This window comes from Macaca nemestrina, chromosome 19, assembly GCF_043159975.1.
Source record: "Macaca nemestrina isolate mMacNem1 chromosome 19, mMacNem.hap1, whole genome shotgun sequence".
Classification (NCBI taxonomy): Eukaryota; Metazoa; Chordata; class Mammalia; order Primates; family Cercopithecidae; genus Macaca; species Macaca nemestrina.
This window is the reverse complement of record NC_092143.1, coordinates 23,503,392-23,526,007: the sequence shown is the minus strand read 5'-3', so window position 1 is coordinate 23,526,007 and position 22,616 is coordinate 23,503,392. Positions and strand designations below refer to the sequence as shown.

The following is a 22,616-nucleotide window of genomic DNA, read 5'->3' as shown; positions in this document are numbered from 1 at the left end:
ATAATATATTAACTTGTGATGTTTGGGATTTTTAGCAAACCTAATTTTCAAAGTATGATTCTATATAATTAATCATTTCAACATGCAAAGAAAAGACATATCAATTCCGTATAATTTAATTGGATATTCTATTGTTACTTTGTCCTGGAAATATTGGGCCTAATAAATCAGAAGAACAGGGAAGAGCAAGGCTAGTTCCTGATTATCTGCGGCAAGAAAAGGGGAAAGAGGGGCTTAGACATTAATAGGTGAATTAATGTCTGATTGACGGAGAACTTTTCTTTGAATCTGAAAGTTTCCCAGTTAAATCGAAGGGAAAATACTCCTAAAATCAGTACCTATTTTTTAGAGTTTGCTCTATGATGATTACAACATTTTAAGTTTTAAGTTTGGTAAACAACAATTGGCTTAAATGTTTATTCTCTATTTTTCCATTCATAAAACTTCCTTTTAAAAATAATTTTGATAATTTATCATGGATCTTAGTGAAAATATAAGCCTCAATACCATAAAAAACTTATTAGGAATGTCAAAATTACAATAATACAATAGTTTTGAGCATATATGTTGATTCTCACTATTCCTAGATAAGGGTGTCGTGTGTATATATGTGTATATGCACATGCATGTTGATATATAACCCCCTACAGAAGAAATATTGAAAACTATTGCTTGTGTCATAAGGACTGTCAATATGTAGATATTGAAAAGCTTTAATTCATCAATGTCAGCTTGTCCTCGAATGACATATAAGTAACTTTTAGTAACTGAAACTGTGCAGTAAACACTGAAGCTATTTTTAAGGAATAAAGAGAGCCTGTTTACTTTAGGCATTATATCTTACAATAAAACTGAAGATAGCTCACTTTATTATATTTATCCTTAAATCTATTTTCCATTAAGATGTTAAAATGATATCAAGTCTACTTGTTTTTCCCTCTGAATATATATTATTTTCAATTAGATGGTGATAGAAAATAATTCATTGAATAGTTTCAATACCTTGGCTTGGAAAATGCCAAAACAGGTTGAGTTTATAACATAAAGTTGGCATAATGTGAATAAAAAGCATTGCCTCAGCCCTCCATCAAGAAAAGAAATTATAGAGATTAACAACCTGTTTTCAACTTTCAAATCTCTGTTCAAAATCTGTAGAACCGCCAAAGGGCAGCATCTAGACTTACGTGCTTAGACTGTAGGAGATAGTACACCCAGTAAGAAAAGTTGAGCTCTTTTCAATACTAGAGAGTGTTAGGATTGCATTTACCATGTACTTCCATTTTGGTCAATATTTTTAGTTTTTATAGTTTGGGTCCCAAGTGAGAAAGAAACAGGTTCCTAACTCTAATTATCCTTTCTTTAAAAAGTGCTTATTTATGGTCCTTGTAGGAAAGTATTGCCTCTTTGGGGTACAGACAAGCTGATAGGAGGGTGAAAGCCTTCAGGCACTGAGGACCAGGGAGGGAGGCTGCTGGTGAGAGAGATGGGGCCACCATCTCTGTAATCTGGCCTGGGCGTCTGGGGGAATCAACACAGGTACCTTCCTCCTTCTTAGCCAGTGAAGAAGGCCAGGACAACTCCGTTTTAAGAGGTTTAAACTCCTGGAGGTGGGTCAAATAAGAGTGTTTCTTCACCCTCACTGTGGCAGTGGGCCAGTGGACCCTGCCTCACCCCACACGGAGGCAAGACTCCACTGGGAAAATGGGCTTCCTATGTCCCAGGCGGTGCTGTCCTCCCAGCCGTCCTCACAGGGATGGCAGGGCAGGGGAGATTGCCGTGGACCAGGACAGCACTAGGATAGGAAGGGAGGTTGGGCTAATCCAGGGACCTTCCTGTGTTATGTGGAAGCCACCTCCCTGCCACATGGGGTTGGGAGTCTAGGGGTTCCGTGAGGTCCCCTGAAATTCAGAAGGGTCTGCAAGGTGGGCTGGCTGACTGTTGCCTGTCCAGAACGAGGGGACGGACAGTTCCCCTTGGCAAGCCCCAGCACCACCACAAGCTCTTGCTTCCAAGCAGCCCTGCTGTAGCTGCCTGGGCTGGGGCTGCACCCAGCCTCCAAGCACCACCAGACATCACTCAAGGTCTTTGTTATTTGGTGTGGCAAAGTCACTTATAAGTGTTAGTGTGTAACATACATAAGACTTTCTCAGCTGTAGGAAAGTCAAGCTACAGAAATTGAAGATCCAGCAGTTCATAGCTTTCTTTTACCTGCTATTCTGTGAGGCAGCAGACTCTGGCACCAGACTGCCTGGATTCTAACCCAAACAAGTTATCGCACCTCCCTGTGCCTCGGTCCCCTCATCTGTGAAGTGGGGAATAACATAGTCTGCTTATCTCATTGGGTTGATATGTAAAGATTAAGAAGTTTATGTGAAAGTATCTGGAACAGCACCTGGCATATCATACATGCTACAGAAGTTTACCTTCTTAGTATACTTTTTGGATTCTCTATAGCAGCAGTCCCCAATCTTTTTGGCAGCAGGGACCAGTTTCATGGAAGACAAGTTTTCCATGGACCTGAGTGGGATGGATGGTTTTGTGATGAAACTGTTCCTCCTCAGATCATCAGACGTTAGTTAGATTCTCATAAGGGGTGCACAACCTAGATTCCTCGCACACACAGTTCACAATAGGGTTTGCACACCCATGAGAATCTAATACTGCCACTGACCTGACAGGAGGCAGAGGCTTGCTTACCTGTCACCCACCCTCCTGCTCTGTGGCCTGGTTCCTAACAGGCCACGGGCCGGTACCAGTCCATGGTCCAGGGGTTGAGGACCCCTGTTCTGTGGTATAGCATAATAGTGCATGTTTACCTTCTATGTACAATTGTAACATTTATTTCAAGGATGACAACAGCTGTTTTGTACTTGACCCTTGCTAAATCCACTTTTTGTATTAAAGTATTAAGTTATATGATGCAATTTTATCAAGACCCAATGGTGAGACAGAAACTAACCTCTTTAAGCACCCAGGTGATATGATGTAAGTGTTGAGAATTAGTAAATTGGAGAAGAGAGAAATAGAAGAGAGTTAATGAGCAATAAATGAATGGGAGTACATGTTTAATGAAAATAAACAGGGTGCAAAATGAGTACTGATGTCTTCTGGAAAGTGGTAGAAGAGACTTTAGAGCAGGGGCTAATCATCTGGGTTTTTGTCAGTGGATGCCTCTCGAGATGCTTCTGCACCCTCAAGACTCTGTCCATTGGCTGAGGTGTGCACATCTCACTCTCCTAAAGATAACTGGGAGCACGTCAAATGTCAGCCATCTGCATGCCAACAACTGTACAAGTTTTTCCTTTTCAAGGAGTTCTGGTAAATTATCTTTTAATGGTGATCATCAGCCACAATTGCCATTTTCTGATAAAATAAGCATATGCTGGCCAGGCTGCATAGTGTCATGAGAAACCGTAATGGCATCCGATCTCCTAATTCCAGTACTCAGTCTGGTTTGAAATTCCACATCTTGGCTGGGTACAGTGGCTCACGCCTATAATCTCAGCACTTTGGGAGGCCAAGGCAGGTGGATCACTTGGGGTCAGGAGTTCGAGACCAGCCTGGCCAACATGGGGAAACCCTGTCTCCACTAAAAATACAAAAATTAGCCAGGCATCATGGCACGCATCTGTAATCCCAGCTATTTGGAAGGCTGAGGCAGGAGAATCACTTCAACCTTGGAGGTGGAGGTCACAGTGAGCTGAGATTGTGCCATTGCACTCTGCATTCCAGCCTAGGTGACAGAGTAAGACTCCATGGAAGGAAGGGAGGGAGAGAGGGAGGGAGGGAGAGAGAGAGGGAGGGAGGGAGGGAGGGAAAGAAGGAAGGAAGGAAGGAAGGAAGGAAGGAAGGAAGGAAGGAAGGAAGGAAGGAAGGAAGGAAGGAAGGAAAGAAGGAAGGAAGGAAGGAGAGAAAAGAAAAGGGAGGGAAGGGAGGCAAAAAAGAAATTCCACATCTTGAGGCCAGGTGCTCACACTTGTAGACCCAGCACTTTGGGAGGCTGAGGCGGGTGGATCACCTGAGGTCAGGAGTTTGAGAGCAGCCTGACCAACATGGAGAAACCCCGTCTCTACTAAAAATACAAAAAATTAGCCAGGCGGTTGGTGGGTGCCTGTAATCCCAGCTACTCGGGAGGCTGAGGGAGAAGAATTGCTTAAACCTGGGAGGCGAAGGTTGCAGGGAGGCGAAGGTTGCGGTGAGCCGAGACCGTGCCATTCCACTCCAGCCTGGGCAACAAGAGTGAAACCCTGTCTCAAAAAAAAAAAAAAAAAAAAAAAGAAACTCCACATCATGAAATGTCGTTGAATAAGGTAACCTCTAAGATACCATCCAACTCTAAGATGTCTTGATTGGAAAGCTTGGAGAGAGTTTAAGGAAAAGCCACTGAAATTATTAAGAAGTTGAGAAATAAGACCCGAAAGGAAAGGTTATAGTTACTGGGATTTTTTTTTAATCCTAAAAACAAAAATTAAGTAAAAGAGGGGGGCAGATTGCTGCAACAGCCCTCGAGCCTTTAAAAGGCTGTCACACTTAAGATTGCTTACCAGCTGTTCTCCATCTCTACTGAGGCCAGGACCAGAGGAAGCAAGCTTCAACTGCAGTGTTTTGGATTTAGATTTGATATAAGGAAAAATTTCCTGAAAGCACACATTGTTAAACACTGAAAAGGGTCCTCAGGGGAGATTTGGGAATCTTTCTCTGGAGCTATTTGAAAACAGAATAGATTTTCATGTCTGACCTGCTTCACCATAGCCCTGTCCACACACAGGACAGAATGGGTGACCTTTCAGTGTTCTTGGCAGCACCATGTGGTCTTAAGAGCCTATGCACAAAGAGACTTGAGAAGGCTTAGTTCATCGTGATAATTAAATTGGACTTGAGCCTTCTAATCGGCCATAGATGAGATTATCTATTTTTTAATGGTGTTATTATCTGCCTACATTATTTGTTGAATCTATAATTTGTTTCCTTGAGCAGATGAACCTTAAATATCTAATAAAATTTTCACAAATTGATTGCTTGGGAGAAAAGAAGGGGGGATTTTTTTTCCTTGAACATAATTAATTCTTAACTTTTGAACTCTTCTGAAATGGCTCTTTTTTGATGAGCCTTTCCCTTGCCTAACAGAGCTGTCAGTCAGAGCGATGTCTTTGTCTTCTCTCTGCCTTGAGCAGTTACCTCCCTGCCAGCCAGCCAAGAAATCTACAGGCTCCCGTATTGGGATGTCAGAAAGGCATGCAAATCAGAGCCTGGTTCCCCCTCCTTAGCTGCCATTTTCTGACTTCAGCTGCTATTAATATGTGAGAGATACCAAACATACAATGAGTGCTACAAGCACCCGCTGCACCTCACTTGGCATTGCCGGGTATCATTATGTGGGAGCAGCTCTGGGAAGATGTAGGTATTTGCCGGTCTTTGGTATTGCCTCTCCTTTTCAGACCTCACTGCTGAGGCACTGACTGCCTTGAATTTCTGGCCTGTCTCACCTATTTCCTGCCTCCCTACACACACAGACACTTCATTCAGGCTCACCCTAAAGTCAGGGCATCTGCCATGCTTGTACCTCATGAAAACAAGCTTGTCCTGTTTGCCCTCTGCCAGAGCACATTCTAGGGAAAATGCCTCAGGTGAAGGCATAATTGTGCTTTTCGAGATTTCAGAGGCTATGTGCAGCCAACTGGGGAGGACATATTTCGGCTCAGCAGACCTTTCAAGCACCCCTCAAATTGCAACTGCCTGACTTAATCTAAAGTCAGCCACGCTGCTTCCTGAGAAGCCCACAGCCACACGGGCCGCTACCCTCTCAGCCCCTCAAGACCTTGGGGGCCGTCAAGGTTCAGTCCACGCTCCTGCATTTTTCCAGTTTATGTTAGTAAAATGTTATACAAAATACATGGGTTAGTACTTTATGAATCTTTCCCTTGTGCTGGCATTCATGATGGGGAAATCTTACCTACTTTTGGAAATCGTGTTTTCATAATTTATGTTAAAATTAAGAAAATGGTTTAGGTAGGATTTTGTGTTCCCCTTTAAAGAAAAAAATGATGAGACCTACAAATAAATATAAGATGTTCTCTTTCGTTTTATTTGACCTCAAAGTGGGTTGGTTTCAAGTCCCAAACTTGTCATTTGGAAGCTGACAGATCATGTGAAGAGCAGTTTTAAAGAGAATATTCTAGAAAGTCATGGCTTTTGTTGACACTAAATCATTTTAGAAGTTCTTATTTCTGTTTCCTTCTCTGTGCAACTGGGTTAATTATATTTCTTTGCAGAGCACATTGAAAATGTATGTTAAAAACTGTTGGGTGCATTAAGTATTGTTCATTATTCTGCTTCTCAGTTCCTTTTCTTTAATGAGAAAATGGGGTGGGGGTGTTTAACAGTTCAACACTCTATCTCCTGCTAGGAATAATTGTTTGATTTTTTTTTTTAATTGTTCGTAGCACGTCCTGAATTTGATTAATTTCTTTATATTCCATTTCTGTCTTTTCAAGACAGCAATTTCTTTGACTGAAAATATAACAAGGCATGATACTCATTCGCATAAAAAAATCTACCAAACCTCTTTTTATGTTGAAACTTGTTGTTTTTTGGAAAATGTTCTTCAAGGTCCAGCATTTGAGACCCAAACCATCCAATCCACCCCATCACAAAGCACTAACAAGTTCTCTGCAATCCTCACAGCTGCATCTCTAATGCCAGAGTAGCGGTTAAAGTCAATTCAGGTGGTGCCTGCACAGATCTTAGAAGTTCAGAGAGTCTGAACAAAAGACAATGGCAACATTTCCATTATAGTGAGGGCTGAAGCACCTCTCAGGCTGAGATTGTAATGAACTCACCAGATGTACCAAGCCATTTAAAACAGCGAACTTCCCTGCACTGCTTGAGCGGTACTTGCTCTTACGAGACAGTAGGTCTGTCAGCTGCAGTCAGCACTCTGTGGTTTTTCTTTAGGTTGCTTTAAAAAGCCAGCCCTGTGGGGCATCTAGCAGCATCATGCTGTGTGTGCACGCGCGCGTGTGTGTGTGCGCGCGCGTGTGTGATGCATCATGCTGTGTGTGTGTGCATGTGTGTGTGATGTTCTGATCCAAGATGTAAGTCCCCCTTTGTCCAAAGAAGACTTTAAAGAAAGTTAAACTCAGTATATGACAGGACTTCAACAAAAGTTAAAACGGAACAGTGATGAGTAAAATGAGTAGGAGGAAGTATTTATTACTCGATGTATAGGATGAGCATAAATTTAGTTCTGAGTTTCCTGGCAGTAAAGCAAACCAGTGTTAGGTTATATAATTATTGTTACATGATAAAAGAAAGCAACAAATTTATCTGGAAAGACAGACATTTTCCCAGCAGAAAATTCCAGGCTGAACTTATTTCCCAAGATCTTCTGTGAGAGCCACTTAAATAACTGCTGAGTGTCTTCAGCTGACATAGAAGTACTCTTCACATGGATGTTTTAAATACTCGCCAGAGGAAGACAAAAAATGGAGTATTTAGAGAAGACTGTTCTGAAGGAGCAAATATGGTCCCAGTGAGTCTGTTTTACTACTTTTACAAAAAGCTAACAGCTAGCCTCCAAGAAAGGGGTGTGAATGTGTCCATTGGGTTGTAACATCCTTTGGACCTGCTGGTTTATAGCCGGCTCACTGTTGCGTTCTCTAACTTACTGAAGCAACCTTCTGGTTGCTGATTAAGGAAGGATGCTAATCTGAAGGAAGAAGGCTTGGCATTCTGTTTTGAAATTGAGGAGCCCAATCTCCAGAAGGAGGTTCAATCCACCTCTTCACAGAGCCGGGCTTTGAGGGCTTTCAAGAAGGGCCAGTTTTTCTTAGAAGAAAAGTCTACCCACAGTTTTAGATGGATATTGGGATCCCAGAGCATGGAAGAAACTTTGAATTTTGAATCAAATATTTGTAATAGAAAGTTTGCATTAAATGCCAGGAGGGACCAGGCAAGAAATAAGTGAGCTAGGCAGCCTGGTACACAGGTCTTCTTTTGTGTCAGTGCTGGGCTGGTGAAGTGAAGGGCACATGCTCAGGCTGAAGTGCTCACCACCACTCAGCCCTGGCTGATGCTGCCACATGTGAACAGAGGCCCAGTATTGCCCGATCCTCCAGATTTTCAGGAGAGGCTGGAAATCTTGATTTTATGTAACATCTGATCAATTAGAAAGATGGGCTGAAAAAAAAATTCTTTTTTTTGCACTTTTGCAGGCCAAACCAAACACATCTATTATCTAATTTCAGCTTAAGGGTTTTGAGTTTGCAGCCTCTAAGTCAAGGCCTTACTGTCCTACTGTCTTTACCATAAAGTGGCCTCAGATTGGCCCAATAGAATTTCAGACTTTTAGCAGAACTGAATCTTGATTTTAAAAAACGGTTAAAAATGCTTTCCCAATGCGCTGATTAAACTGACCTAGTAAGTGGGAATGACCGCTTTTTCTGATTTAATTGGTTAAAGGCTTTTTTCCTGCCTGAGTGATTCTCATTCCAGAATAGTTGATGTTAAGCTGGTTTCTTGCAATAATTATTCAGCAAGTGCACTCCATTTCTTAGATTAGTACATTTATGGGCCAGCATCAGGAGTAATCACATCTATTTAATCAAATGCCACAGTCTGAAGTCTATGTTTATAGGCAACCTGGTATGCTACATGATGCTGATTCTGAGATGTGTGATTAAGGCATAGTTTTGGAGAAGTGTTCATTTAATGGTGTACTCAAGTGGTTGAGTTATATGACTGTTTATATGTGTCTGGTCATCTCTAAGCAAGCAGGAGTAACAAAAATATTAAAAGTATTGAATTGTTATATGCCATGCATTGTGCAGAACACTATGTATTACCTCATTTAACCTTTACAAAGCTCTTTGAGTTAGATATTATCATTATCATCATCACCGTTCCTACTTTACAAACATGGGTACTCTGAGATGTTAAGTGCCTTCAATAACTGGCCCTAGGTTCCAGAGTTAGTACGTAGTGGAGCTCATATGCACACCCAGGAGGTCTGGCTCACATCGTTGCTCTCTCCCTGCCCAGAGCCCAGTTCTGTACCAACATAACTTTTTTTTTTGAGTGTTAGAAAACAAGTGTTATTTGGGGACACCACAGTCCCTTGAAAGTCTAATGACAAAAAAGGACAGAATGCAAAGGCAGCAAGGAATGTGCTTGTGTCTCTACCCCTGTTTTCCCTCTTCTTCCTCATCTTAGGCATTCAGATATGTAGTATGAAAAATCTTCTGAAATGTACAGTACCTATGGGCCGAATCACATAACAAGCCTAATGCTCCCACTGAGACTCAGGGCTCACAATTCTCTATCAAAAATGACAACTGGAAGCAAACCTGTCCTGAATTTTCTTAGTTTAGGGGCACGTATTTCCTATTCCTTTCTAGACAAAGGGAGGAGACCAACCTGCAGCTTGTAAGCCGGACTGAATATTGGTTAATGTGGCAGAGGTATGGTTTTTAATAGTTGAGTGCAGGGAGATTAATACAGTATTGCTAATTTGCTTAGTATCCAGTGTCTTCTGTAATTATTAATATCATCAGAGTTGAGTACTGTTTTTATTAGGAGGGACCTTCTATCAAAGACCTACTCTAAAATACAACTTCCTTTTTATTATTCATGGTTAAATCAATGATCGCTATTTGGCAGAGGTTCAAAACTATCCCTGTTAACTTGTTTTTAATGGTATTTGATTTATGTGTGTGCCCAAACCTCCCACATGTGTGTGGATGTATATTTACTAATTGCAGCTATATGCATTTAAATGCAGTGTTATTGCTAGAAAATGAAGCATAAAGCATGAGCAGTGTATAATTATTAAGGAGATGAAATTATAGCCTTTAACTCCTTCAAGAACAGGGATTTTTATAACACAGCTTTGATTGTTTTTTTATTTCAGATGAGCAAAGTTCCTGGATACTTTTGGTGATCAGTTTCTTACCTTTCTAATTGTAAAATTCTTCCCTGTGGCAGACGTAAATGAATTAGCACATTGGTTTGTCTATTAACATATGGTTTTTCTTTGGGCTCATGCTGCCCTCCCAACTAGGAGGCAGGTGGACACCTCAGAACAAGATTGAAGCCCTTGGAGAGTTCCCTCAATGAGAGAATGTCGGTTGCTTGGCTTACTTTTCTAAGCTGACTTAATAAACAAAGAAGACAATAGCATCTAATACCCATGATGTAACTTATTCAACATTGAATGCATTTGTGTGTATACTTGTAATTGTCCTGTGGAATGCTTGCCATTCATGATATCTGAATTTTCTTTTAGACAATCCATGGACACAAGGGACCAATCACTGCAGTGGCTTTTGCTCCTGATGGAAGATACCTTGCCACCTACTCAAACACTGACAGCCACATTTCTTTTTGGCAGGTAAGGGTAGATGCTCCAGGGTCTTAAAGCGTATACTGCGTGATACGGCTTTGGTAGTAAGCCTTCCTGTTGAGCCTACCTGCCGGCCCTCCTTCCTGTCCTCCCTCCCTCCTTGCAGCAAACATCCAGTCTGTATTGATTGCTGATGATGTGCCAGGCACTAGCATGCAGGGTGCTGAGAATACAATTAGCAGTCTGGAAAGAGGGACATCTGCTCTCACAGAGCTTGCAGTCTGAAGTAGACATACATAAATAAGCAAGCAGTTATGGTCCCAGGGGAGCCTGAGAATAAGGCTGTGGGAAGGCTTTTCAGAGGAAGTGACACCTAAGCTGAGGCTTGAGTGGTGTGGAAGAAGGGCTGGGTGTTCAGGGTTGGTCAGGAGGTGTGGGTGGTTAAGAAGGGGACACAGGTGCACGAGTTGCCGTGAGCAAGGGCCGGCATGTTTGAGGGCCTGGCCCGAGAGGAATCAGGCAGGAGAAGCCTCACTGGCTTCACCTATTCATTTACACAAGGTGCCTGGGTCTGGGACTGTAACAGGGCGTAGGGCATAGGATAATAAGGTGTTTTCCTAGTGTTCACCTCATGTCCCTTTTATACTTATCTCATTTTTCTTTGCATTCTGAATTTCCCGCATAATACTCATAATTCTCAAACTGTTCAAAACATTTCTTAAGATCTCGAATAGTCTTTGGTAAGCAGTTCATGAGAATGCCTATGTTTAATTCTGAATAAAATGAACACTAATTTTGAGAAACTAATTTTGGTAATAGAATATGTTTTCTCCTCACTGCTTAATTGCTATCCCATCTTCTTTTTAATTACCTTACTCTTTTAGTCCCGAAAATTACCAAGAAATTAAACATTACCAACACCCCCAAAAAAGTTAATTTAAAATTTTGTTGTTTTCTTTATTTTCTTAGGATGCCAGTGTGTTTTATGAGATTCAGTTTATTGCTTTGAAAACTAAAACAAAACAAAATAAAAGTTTAAACAAGGCTTCAGCAAAAAATCAATAGGTAATAAAATGTAAAATGGATACAATAAATTACTTAATTAACAACATGCTATTAAAGCATGACAACTTCAAAATCTGTCACAGACTTCTTCTACTTTTATGTAATTTAGTTTTCCAGTTTATTTTCTCATTAGCCTTTCTTCCAAAATATGTCTCCAACATCTTAATTCGCTCATGTTAAACTCTCTTTATCAGAGATCTCACCCAGCCCTCATTTCCCGGTGAATAACCACAGCACTGGTGTTTTCCTCTCCTGAAATTCCACAGTGATTCCGTTAGGTGTCCAGAAACTGGGCTTTTGCAGCAGTGCTTCTTTAAGGAGTTTGCCTACTGATTTTTTTTTTCCCTCCCTACTGATGTCTAACTCAGTGGCCTCTATTACGTCAGCTGTACCTTGATACAAATTTTCTTTTATTTCCTGTTCTCTTGGGATCTTGGAGGAATATTTATATAAAGCTCCACTCATTCCACATTTCCTGGGTGTCTGAGTGATAGGTACCGACCTGTGCATTAGAGACACAGAGGCCAGTAAGTCATGGGTCCATGCTTGCCAGAAACCTGTGTTCTGTGCAGGGTTTCTTCTTTGGAATAAACAAACAAAACACCTCTTTTTTCCAACTTTCTTTCCGCTAAGAAAACATAATTTGTTATATAAGAAATACCTCACATATTAGCCAGATTTGAAACTTTTTCCAGTATTTTCAGGAGTATTTTAAATGGAATTTTCTAAATGGTAAATTATCTTTTTTCCCTTCGATCTTCAAGGTTTTATTTGGATATGTTCATCCCTTCGTTGAATATTTTTCTATTTATATCAAAATTACTGCCCAGGTCACTGATGGGATTATGGGTAACATCCTTTTCACTTAGAGATCAAGCTCGTGTATTGGATGGCATCCTCTTCCGTTTCACTTACAGATCAAGCTCATTTATTAGATGGCTTCCTTTTCAGATAACATCTTTTCATCTTCCAGTTCCTCTCTGAAGCCTCCTGCTGTTGACCCTGGGCTTTGCCAAGCACACTCACATCTGTGTGCCTGGACACGTGGCTTTGCACACAGTGGGGCTGCAGCACATGTCCTTAGTCCAGAAGCTCACCTACTACTCCAAGGGCTGCTTCCTAACAAACTCTGCACATGCCAGAGCCAAAGCAGCCCAGGCAACACCCAGGTCATTCTTGCCTCTAAAACCAATGTCGGAATTTAAAATACAGCCCATTTCTTGATGTTTATGTTACACCAAACTCAGACTTGAAATTTTAATGGAAGACACAAAAACAAGTCCTTTCAGCTTTCTCAGGAAAATGCAATGAAATCTCTTCCAGAAGTGTAGTTGTCTTATTTGAATTAAAAAGAGTTCAAAAAACAGTATTAGATCTACCACTGCTCTCCCCAAATGGACTTTGCTGATTTATTTAGATGCATGTTTCGTTGTAATGATGTAGGAGAATACTTTTATATTATTCCAGTAAGTGTACTGTAATATATTTTGAAAACTTAATGAAGTCTTATTAATACAGAACCTTACTAAAGCTATCAGCTATTAAAATCTTTGCTGAGAAATGAGTGTTAATGAGAAATATTGGTTGGATAATTACTCAAGTGAGACTTAGTAAGGTCTGTGTCCTGCATTACTTACATTGGGAATAGTATTAAAACATTTCCTGTTGTGATGAATTATATCTGTGTTTCTGTGTGTTGAGAAAATAATCTTCACAGAACCAGTTTTGTGAAGCATTTATTTTTGACGGGAATAAAAAAGCCAAAGTTACATTTGAGTGAATTTACATTCTCATCTGTCAAATGATGTAATTTGGCAGTCATTCAAGCCCTTTGATTTTCTAACCCCACCTAATTTGAATATTTCACTTCTCTGTATCCATTGATATTTGAGCAAGAGGAGGAGTTTGGTAATGAAATACAGTCACAATTCTCTCACCCAAAGCTTACCACCACTGTCCAGCAAATATCCTGTTTCAGAAATGCTGATAATAAGTTAGGTAGATACTGGTTTCATTTATTTTAATTTACTCCATTGTATAGTAGAATACTATTCAGCCATTGAAAAGGAATAGTGTAAATCTGTAGTCATTATCAAGAGAAGATTGCCATCAACATTTTGTTGAACAAAAAAGCAAATTCTGAAACTACATGTTAATATAAGCTTGTTTATATAAAATTTATTAAATCTGCTTATCTTCATCTTTATGTACATGTGGAGGTCTGGAAGGTTGTTTACCAACATTTTATCAGTGACTGTCTTTGGGAAAAGATATTTCAGGGGTTTTTTGCTTTCCTTTTTGTACTTTTCTTTATTATTTGAATTTTCCACAATGAGTATTTACTATCTTTGCAATCAGGAAAAAATGAATGTTACCGAATCTCATAATTCCACATAGTTTGCATTCATTCAGGGCTCAAGATGTCCTTACCTGAGCATCATTTGTCACCGTCGCTGGTCAAGAAAACATTAATATTGAATAACAAAATTGTTAGTTGTTTCAGAGAGAGTCATTTGCCTGAGTTTATTGGAAAAACTAATACCCTTCCTATAATACTTCAGATTCATGCCAAATTTGAAGAGGTCATAGGGAAAGGATGATCTGAGCAATCAATTTTAGTGAACATGGGGGTCTTTACTGTACCACATGTATGCAACTATGACGGTTATGTTCCTTATAGAATTTCACGTATCCCTATTCTCAGGCAGGAAGGCTATTTGATCCAACCAAAGGCATTTATCAAAGTAGGGGTGGCTCAGGTTATAAGAGGAACCCAGTTGTAATGGCCTTTTCTAAAATCTTTACATCTAGAGTATTCCCATGAGATATTCTCTCCCTTTTCATGTTTAGCTCTCAACCCATTTTTTTTTTTTTTTTTTTTTTTTTTTTTTTTTTTTTTTTTGAGGCGGATTCTTGCTCTGTCGCCCAGGCTGGAGTGCAGTGGCACGATCTTGGCTCACTGCAACCTCCGCCTCCCGGGTTCAAGCGATTCTCCTGCCTCAGCCTCCTGAGTAGCTGGGATTATAGGAGCCCGCCACCACGCCCGGCTAATTTTTGTATTTTTAGTAGAGATGGGGTTTCACCATGTTGGCCAGGCTGGTCTAGAACTCCTGACCTTATGATCCACCCACCTCGGCCTCCCAAAGTGCTGGGATTACAGGCATGAGCCACCGTGCCTGGCCTCAACCCATTTTTTGTTCGTGGCTAAATTTGAAGAGAGGAATTAAAAATAAGGAAGTGTCTGAGCATTATATGCCCGTTGCATCTTGAGTTACCAGCAGAAGTCAAGCTTCGTACATATATTCATAGAAAATCTATAAAGAATGAAAAATACCTTGTAGTTATTTATCAACTGAGAAATTAGATTTTTTTCTAAAACACACTATGCCTGTTGAGGCCAGTTAATGTTAACCAGCAATCTTCTGGGTCATTTGGATCTATCAAGTCAAGCTCACCATCATTATTTATATTTTAACTATTTGGGAACATCCAAGAAAGCAATAAGGCATTGATTTTTATCTTTTGGGAAGTTTTTGGGAAAAGGAGAGAAGGAAGCAAAGAAACAGGCTGCTGGAAGGGTGACAGTAAGGAACTGCCTGGCTGGAAACAGGAACCAAACTTTAACAGAAAGAGTTAACAATAACCATACATTTGGTTTTAAAATGTGACCTCGTACACTAGTGATTTTTTTTCACCTCTGTGTTGTGTTCGGCACTATTATTAATGCAGGAAAATCAGTAACATTAGTCATCTTAAAAGGGTTATTACTCAAGATGATTTAAATTGTGAAAATGTCAGTGGAGCCTGCACGCACTCTGCTAGAGATGCCATGATTTACGCCCTCTGACACCATCCTGCTGCTGAGGAGGGCTGGAAAAAGGAATGGCTTGTGTTTTGCAGTGATCCACATGCAGGGGATGATGTCAGTGATAACACATCTTAAATGTCCTAGGATTTGCCAGTTTCATGGCCCCACCGTTGGTAGATGTTGGATCATAATCTGCATGCTTCATGCAAATCTCTAGGAAGTCTTACACATTGAGATGGAGGTTATACTGGAGAGAAGCATTGGAAATGAAAATTAGTACAAAGAAAAAGTATTATTTCTGAGACTTCTTTCCAGATTTTCAGTATTCTTTCCATGTGACATTATAATAGCACATATGATGCGAAAATATTTTAAGTAATATTTAGAATCTAAAGAAATCTTCAGACTCAGTTGCTTAGGAAACAGTTCACGTAGACAACTACTATCAATATTTAGTACTTCAACCTGAATGCATAGTTGTTCATGATTCATAATTTCCATGTTATTTTTCATTTATGTGAATGGATTAAGAAAAGCTAAAATTTAAATCCTGAAAAACTGCCAAAAAGCAGAAATCATCAATTGATAAAAAGGTATTGTCAATAAAATATTAAGAGCAGACTCTCCTTCGTATAATAGCAAAACAGTGAGGCACAGACACAGTGTGAGATGAAATTGATTCTGGTTCTGCACTTTATAATAAGCAAGAGCTTCCCAGAAAGCGAGTTTTTAAAAAGCAAGTGAGGAGTGAAGGTATTAGTAGGTGGGAAATGGGGGTGGAAGGGAGTCTTGAGCTTTATTTGATCCATTAAACTGTCACTCTGTCTACTGCTTAACCTTGCTTCCTTTTCTTGAACTAATTCCAAATCCCAAAACTTGTCTTCGCTGACTCATCCATCAGGGAATGCAGTTAGCATTGTGGTAAAGAACATGAAAGTCTTCAGTTTCAGATATCCACAATGTCCAAATGCCTGTGTTGTTTAAATGAACCATTTTATTAAGAGCTATAATTTAGCTCTCTTCCTAAAGATCCACGGACTCTCCTGTTGTCAGGTTCTACCCCCATGAAATTCCTCTAGATTTCTGCATTTACTGTAGCAGCATCAGAACAATTCCAAGCACACCGTAAGGAACTTTTGAGAGGTTAAGAACAAGCTCAGGTGAAGGAGAATAACCATGATGGAGGAAAAAGTGTCCAGAAGAGATCGACCCAATCTCTGTGACAGGGAAAGGGAGAGGGCTGTTCAGGTGACACATGTGCTCTCCTGTCCCTCCAGATGAACACGTCACTGCTGGGAAGCATCGGCATGCTGAACTCGGCACCTCAGCTGCGCTGCATTAAAACCTACCAGGTGCCCCCTGTGCAGCCCGCGTCACCCGGCTCCCACAACGCCCTCAAGCTGGCCCGGCTCATCTGGACTTCCAACCGCAACGTCATCCTCATGGCCCATGATGGGAAGGAGCACCGCTTCATGGTCTAATGCTGCTGCCTGCCACCGTGACTGCGTTTTAGCTCTCTAAATTCTCCAAGCCAATGTTGCCCTGTCCTTCCTCCCACCAGATTGTTCCCAGGGGCCTGCCCACCCCAGTGCCGTCCAGGGGTGCGGCCAGGTCTTGTCACTTGTGCATGCTTCTCAGGGGCAGACCCTGCTCGTGCTGTCTGTCGATTCAGAGGCACGCACACACGCTCTGCACGATGTGGCCATCCTGTCACCAGGTAGTTTTTCCCTGCCAGAGATGGGAGCGGAAAGCCAGCGGTTCTTGGGAACGCTCTTGTTGCTTGGTGCAACAGAAGCACAAAAATCAATAAACACTGTGATTGCAGTCCCAGCCCAGATCAGCATTTTAGCCATCTCAACCCCACCTCTGAAGTGCTGCTTGAATCTGGCCGTTCTGACCCTGGGTGTTGAGGTCATGTGGTGTAGTCCTCATGATTGAAATGATTGCCCTTTGAATTTCCTAAAATATTGTTTACCAAAAAGATTCTGTGTTTACATGTTCTTTTCTTCTGGTGATTGCTAGGAAATTACTCAATCCAATTTCCTAGGGTTTAGCTACCACCTTCTTTATCAACAGCTAACTAGATTGAGATTCATGAGAAATTATATACACACACAAAAATATTTTTCTTGTAGAAAATAGTTTTCCAGACACTTAGCCTTCCGAAGTGTTCATCTCTTGCTTAAATGATAGTGTATTTAGTAGTTTAAAATAAAAATAATCACTCCTTATGATCTAGTTAATGTAATTATCCAGTCACTGTAACTAATCTCTTGAAGGGACTTTTGTGATAAAGAGCCAAGTTCGGAAGCATAGCGTGTACCGGAAATGAAGACTCCCCATCCACTGCTACAGATCCTGTTGAAGAAAGAGCTTACCCCTTTCCCCCGGAAGCCTCACAATCCTGTAGTTCCCATATGTGTGGCATATGTCAGTTATGAAATTATTATAATTCAGCCTTCAAACTACTACTGATCAACTAAAGGAAAGCTAATAAGGTATTTCTTTTAAACAAGTATTCTGGAAAAGTAATAACTATGGCACAAATGTTCAGGAGTGTATATAACAATGTGTGGGCTCTCAGTTAATTTATTTGAGCAGACATTGCAATGAGGGTATTCATTATGCTTCTAAGTAAGCTTTAACTATATCACTTTCTTCTTACATCAGATTGTGCTGGTTTTAGCTCATAATAATGAAAAAATAGAATAATATTTTGTATGAACTGTTTCTAACAAACCTTGATCTGTATATACTTGTGGGGGGTTGTTTGGTTGCCTAATTGTTGATTGGTCCGTTCATTGGGCAAAATCATTTATTAAATGCAAAAATAGAAAGTTACTTGTTAAATTCAGAGAAAATATGTGAAGTTTACAAAGGAACCAAAATGATAATGGAAGAATTTAGTCTTAAAAGTTTAGGTTGTAAGAGTTTATCTAATATACAAAAATGTAGGATCAAGGTCTAGGAACAAACATTGGTTATTTCACGGAAACAGATTTTTAAAGAACATGTTAAGAAATTAAAACCACTAGAACATCTCTTTCATATGGATATGATGTTATTTCCATTGATGGCAAATCTATACTGTTCCTTGATTTTAGAGTTGGGGATTCTTTCAAAAGTGAATTTAGGCACATGCATGTACATTGTATTTATAAAGATTATCTATGTAGTTTCCAAGGAAGAAACAAAGACCTATACAGCGTGGACTTTCTTTGTTTGGTGAACGTGCTGTTGTGTTTGGTATAGCTAGAGAAATGTAAGGTAAACTAAACGGCTCACTTTGTTTTCCAGTGGGCCCACAGTCTTCTCTATACCCAACGTATGTTTACTTTATGAACTTAAATGGAAATTAATTTATTGTAGACTACATCTCTATTTGGAATGATGAGGTAAATGTATACCTTAGCATTTTGTTTAACAAAAATGTTCTGTGTATCAAGAAAGAGGTGTGGGAGCGGTAGGCAGCCTGCCGCCAACACACAGATGGCTCCCACCACTACGAAGGTTGAGAGCAAAGCCAGGAGGCCCAGAGGAGCAACAGCCCTGGGCCACGAGTGTGGGTCGGCCTTTCAAGTGCTCTGTATGCACAGACAACCAAGGCCAGTAGAAAGCTATGGCTGCAAAACCCTGGGGTGGATGATGTTTGATGATTAGACAGTCATCTCTAACTATTAAATATCTGCATTCTTGTTAACATAAATCTCTCCTTGGCTATTTTAATAGCCACAGTCCCAAACTTCATCCCAGCTTAGATTTCTCAGCACTGAGGTAAACTCTGCATTTTCATCCCAGCGTACACCTTTAATGTTTTATTGATTTCATTGGCACTGTATTTGGACCTGTCCTTGTATATGTAGAGACATATGTGGCTTCATTGGTAATTTACAAGCAAAAGATGACATGACGTCACACCTGTATGAAAATGTGATGATTGAACTCCCTGTGTATAGTGAGCGAATTAAAATGTCTGCCTCTCCAGACATTTCTTAATGATTCCACTTAATAGATTCTATGTATGCTGAATGTTCCTGTGTACATACGTGTGTTAAATAAAACAATTGTATTGAAAACTGTTTTTCTCACATTATTACCTTTTCCAGTGTTCACTCATCTTAAACACCCTCAGTTGAAATCCGTATGCTCCCCTCGCCCTGCTGCCTCTAATCATTCATTTCCCTGGAGAGCTGGCTTGGGAAAGGCAACTTATTCCCAGAGGACAGTAGAGCAGAAGTGCAGCGAGAAACTCTCCCTCCAGAAACTCAATGGCACCCTCTGTGGTTTGGGCAAGGGAGTTGCATGCCTGTTGCTTTATCTCCACCCTACATGCTCCCAAATGACTCTTAATGGCACCAAATCATATCTTGTCAGATTGGATGGCATGGGTTGGCTGCCTCTTGGGAGCTAGGCTGAGATCATTAAGTTCACTGCATTTCATACTCAGTTTGGAGTTGAATTTGAATCCCTGAGGTAAAGGGTATAATTGGTTTTCGGAAAAATCAAGAATAATAAAGTAGGTCCTTATTGCTCATAGAGGGCTATGTGTAAGTAGTGAATGTACTTCTTTTCTCTTAATTATTTCAGATAACACAAAAGCTTGAATTGAGTCAATCATCATGTAACAGTATAATTTTCTATAAGAATTCGGTGAACATTTCAGGACTGGTCTGAGGCATCTTTGGCCCTATCAAATGCCCACTGTGGGCCCCAGGAAATGTTTTAACATCTCAGGACTTAAATGCATTCTTATAGGGAAAATAGGGGCAGTAACAGTTCTGTATGATCAGTGATCACATAAACTGATCAAATGTGGAAAGGGCATGACATTAATAGGAAGGTAAAGCCAAGCAGTGCTGGGTGAACTTTCACCTTTCACCCCTTCGGCTGACTGACAGAGCTGAGTGTTGAAGAAAATCAATACTTTGGAGCCAGGAGGGAAATATTTCCACCCTCTAACTAGAGAATGTATTTTGACAAGGCCAAGATAATCCAAGCTGCACAGGAGAAAGAGAAAAGAAGACTCATTTTTAAAGCCTGACACTTCAAGGTGTTTTTGTGCAATGGTTTAGAGATCGTCAATACATACAAATACCAAAGGTCAAAAAGAAAAGCCAGAAGAATTTCAAAAATTAGATGTTCAGTTCTTTTTGCTGTTTACAAAAAAAAAAAAAAAGGAAGGACTACAGAGAGTTTTGTGCTTATAATTGTCCTTTTAATGAACCAGGCTCACAATTGTGTGAGCATTGAGGTGATCATCCCTCTTTAGTCAAAACTAATATTTTGTAGCAGCAGAACCGTGAATATTGAATGCTCAAAAAGCATTCAGACTTCCTGCTTCTGTACACCTTTTGGCTACAAATTGTTTTGTTTTGTTTTGTTTTTTTGAGTGGTTACATTGTTTTGTGCTAACATCTCAGAATTTGGTTTTGCAATTCTTGTTGATTCTGCCGTAATGGCATTGTACATCCTGGATCCTTCTTCACATTCGGTTCATTCCTTTGCATGAGAAAAGAGTTCTTCTACCTAGAACTTAATGTTTTTCTAGTTTCCCAAGTCCCTTTAAGCAAATTACTTATGAAGATATTCTAATTAATGCCTCTCTGAATGAGAGGTTTATGCACCTCTAGGAAGATGGTAAACAATTCATTCTTACCAGCAAGATTAGAGCCATTCATTCTGTAGACAAATACCTCCATCAAGTGGATATAGATTCTTTGCTTTCCTACTGATAAGAAAACTAAGAAGCCAGTGGTGTCCATACCTTCCAGACAAGCTCAGAAGGACAAAGGAATCTTAAGTATCTAAAGTACACCATCAGGCCTGCTGTAAACATGTGCTAATTAAACAGTATTAAAAATACAGTGAAAATATAGCTTCTGTTTATATACCTTCTTACTCATTAATAAATCCCATTCTATTCTGAGGCGACAGATCAGGCTGGAAATTTTTATTTTGTTTTGTTTCAAAAAGAGAATGCAGCCCGCCAAACCTCCTTAATACTCTGAGATTTCCCAGAGAAGGCCAGAAGTCTAGCACTGCTTGGATTGTAGGGGTATGAAGTAAATATGTGCTGCATTTGTGAAATCCATTGTATTGCACCTGTCAAATGCTTAGAAGAGTGGCACATAGGAAGCACTCAATAGATGTAAGCTAATATTTTTAGGAGACAGGAGTCCTTATTGAGCATGGATAAACAAGATGACCTGTGTTCTTTGGAAAACTGTTGGATTTTTGTTGTATGTTTTCATCTCTATGTGGACTCCACAAGTAGATCTGGACATCCTATCCAAAGGAGGGCTCCTGTGGTTCTGTTTGTATTCCCCACCTGCTTTGCCATATTGCTATGTGTTACACCCCGCTTCTCACCAAAATATGTAGACATGAAGAATTGCCAAAATACATGCCAGCAGAGGAAACTGGTTGGTTGTGGCTGAAGTTGTCACCAGAACAAGCATTCTAACAGCTGTGTGCTGAGTCCTTCTTAAAGATTGCTTCCCAGCCAAAGAGAACTGTCTCACCCTGGGTCATGCTTCCTTTCCTGGGGGGCAGACACATCCCATGATGGGTCAGGAAAGAGGTTTAAAGACCCAGCCCCGGCCCGGGTGTGGTGAGTCACACCTGTAATCCCAGCACTTTGGGAGGCCGAGGCTGGGAGGATCACTTGAGGTCAGGAGTTCAAGACCAGTCTGACCAACATGGTGAAACCCCATCTGTACTGAAAATACAAACATTAGCTGGGCGGGGTGGTGGGCACCTGTAATCCCAGCTACTCAGAAGGCTGAGGCAGGAGAATCACTTGAACCCAGGAGGTGGAGGTTGCAGCAAGCTGAGATCGTGCTACTGCACTCCAGCCTGGGTGACAGTGAGACTCAGCAAGTCGTAAGGAAGGTGAGTCTCCGCCTCAAAAATAAATAAATAAATAAATAAATAAATAAATAAATAAATAAATAGATAGATAGATAAATAAATAAATAAAAAGACCCAGGCCCGAGCTCCATTTCAAAACCACTTAGAAAGGCCATCCCAGCTCCAGAACTCCCTTGAACACTGACTGAAGGCTTCACTGAACTGCATCCCAGCTCAACCTCTTTCTCTGCCCAGACCTGGGCATTTCCCTACAGATGCTGATCCCAAGAACACTGTTCCATAAACATCCTATGTGCAGACCTCTCTCACACACAGTCTGCATCCCAGAGAACCCACCAGGAGTGGCTCAAGAAAGCAGATTCTAAAACGGAGTTTGGGAGCTGAGCCACCCATTGAACCACGGCAAGAAGGACCCATCACTGGGGGTGGGCCCTCATGGACAGCCTCTGGCGTCTTGGCTGCACAATTGTTAAAACTTTCCTTGGTGATGCTTCTATGGCATGCTGTTGGAGGGCGATGTGCTGGAGGGTACCG

General features: G+C 40.7%; 1 protein-coding gene across 7 annotated transcripts in view; it reads left to right on the top strand.

Annotated features, from left to right (window-relative positions):
• Positions 1-19,288, top strand: part of LOC105477091 (WD repeat domain 7) — a 388,969-nt gene extending 369,681 nt beyond the window's left edge. For all 7 annotated transcript variants that reach the window (XM_071085283.1, XM_071085280.1, XM_071085278.1 and 4 more), the window contains 2 exons: positions 10,283-10,387; positions 16,490-19,288. In XM_071085283.1, coding sequence (XP_070941384.1) covers positions 10,283-10,387; positions 16,490-16,693 — 309 coding nt within the window. In that variant the 3' untranslated portion in view covers positions 16,694-19,288. The remainder of the gene's footprint in view (positions 1-10,282; positions 10,388-16,489) is intronic.
• The last annotated feature ends 3,328 nt before the right edge of the window (positions 19,289-22,616 follow it).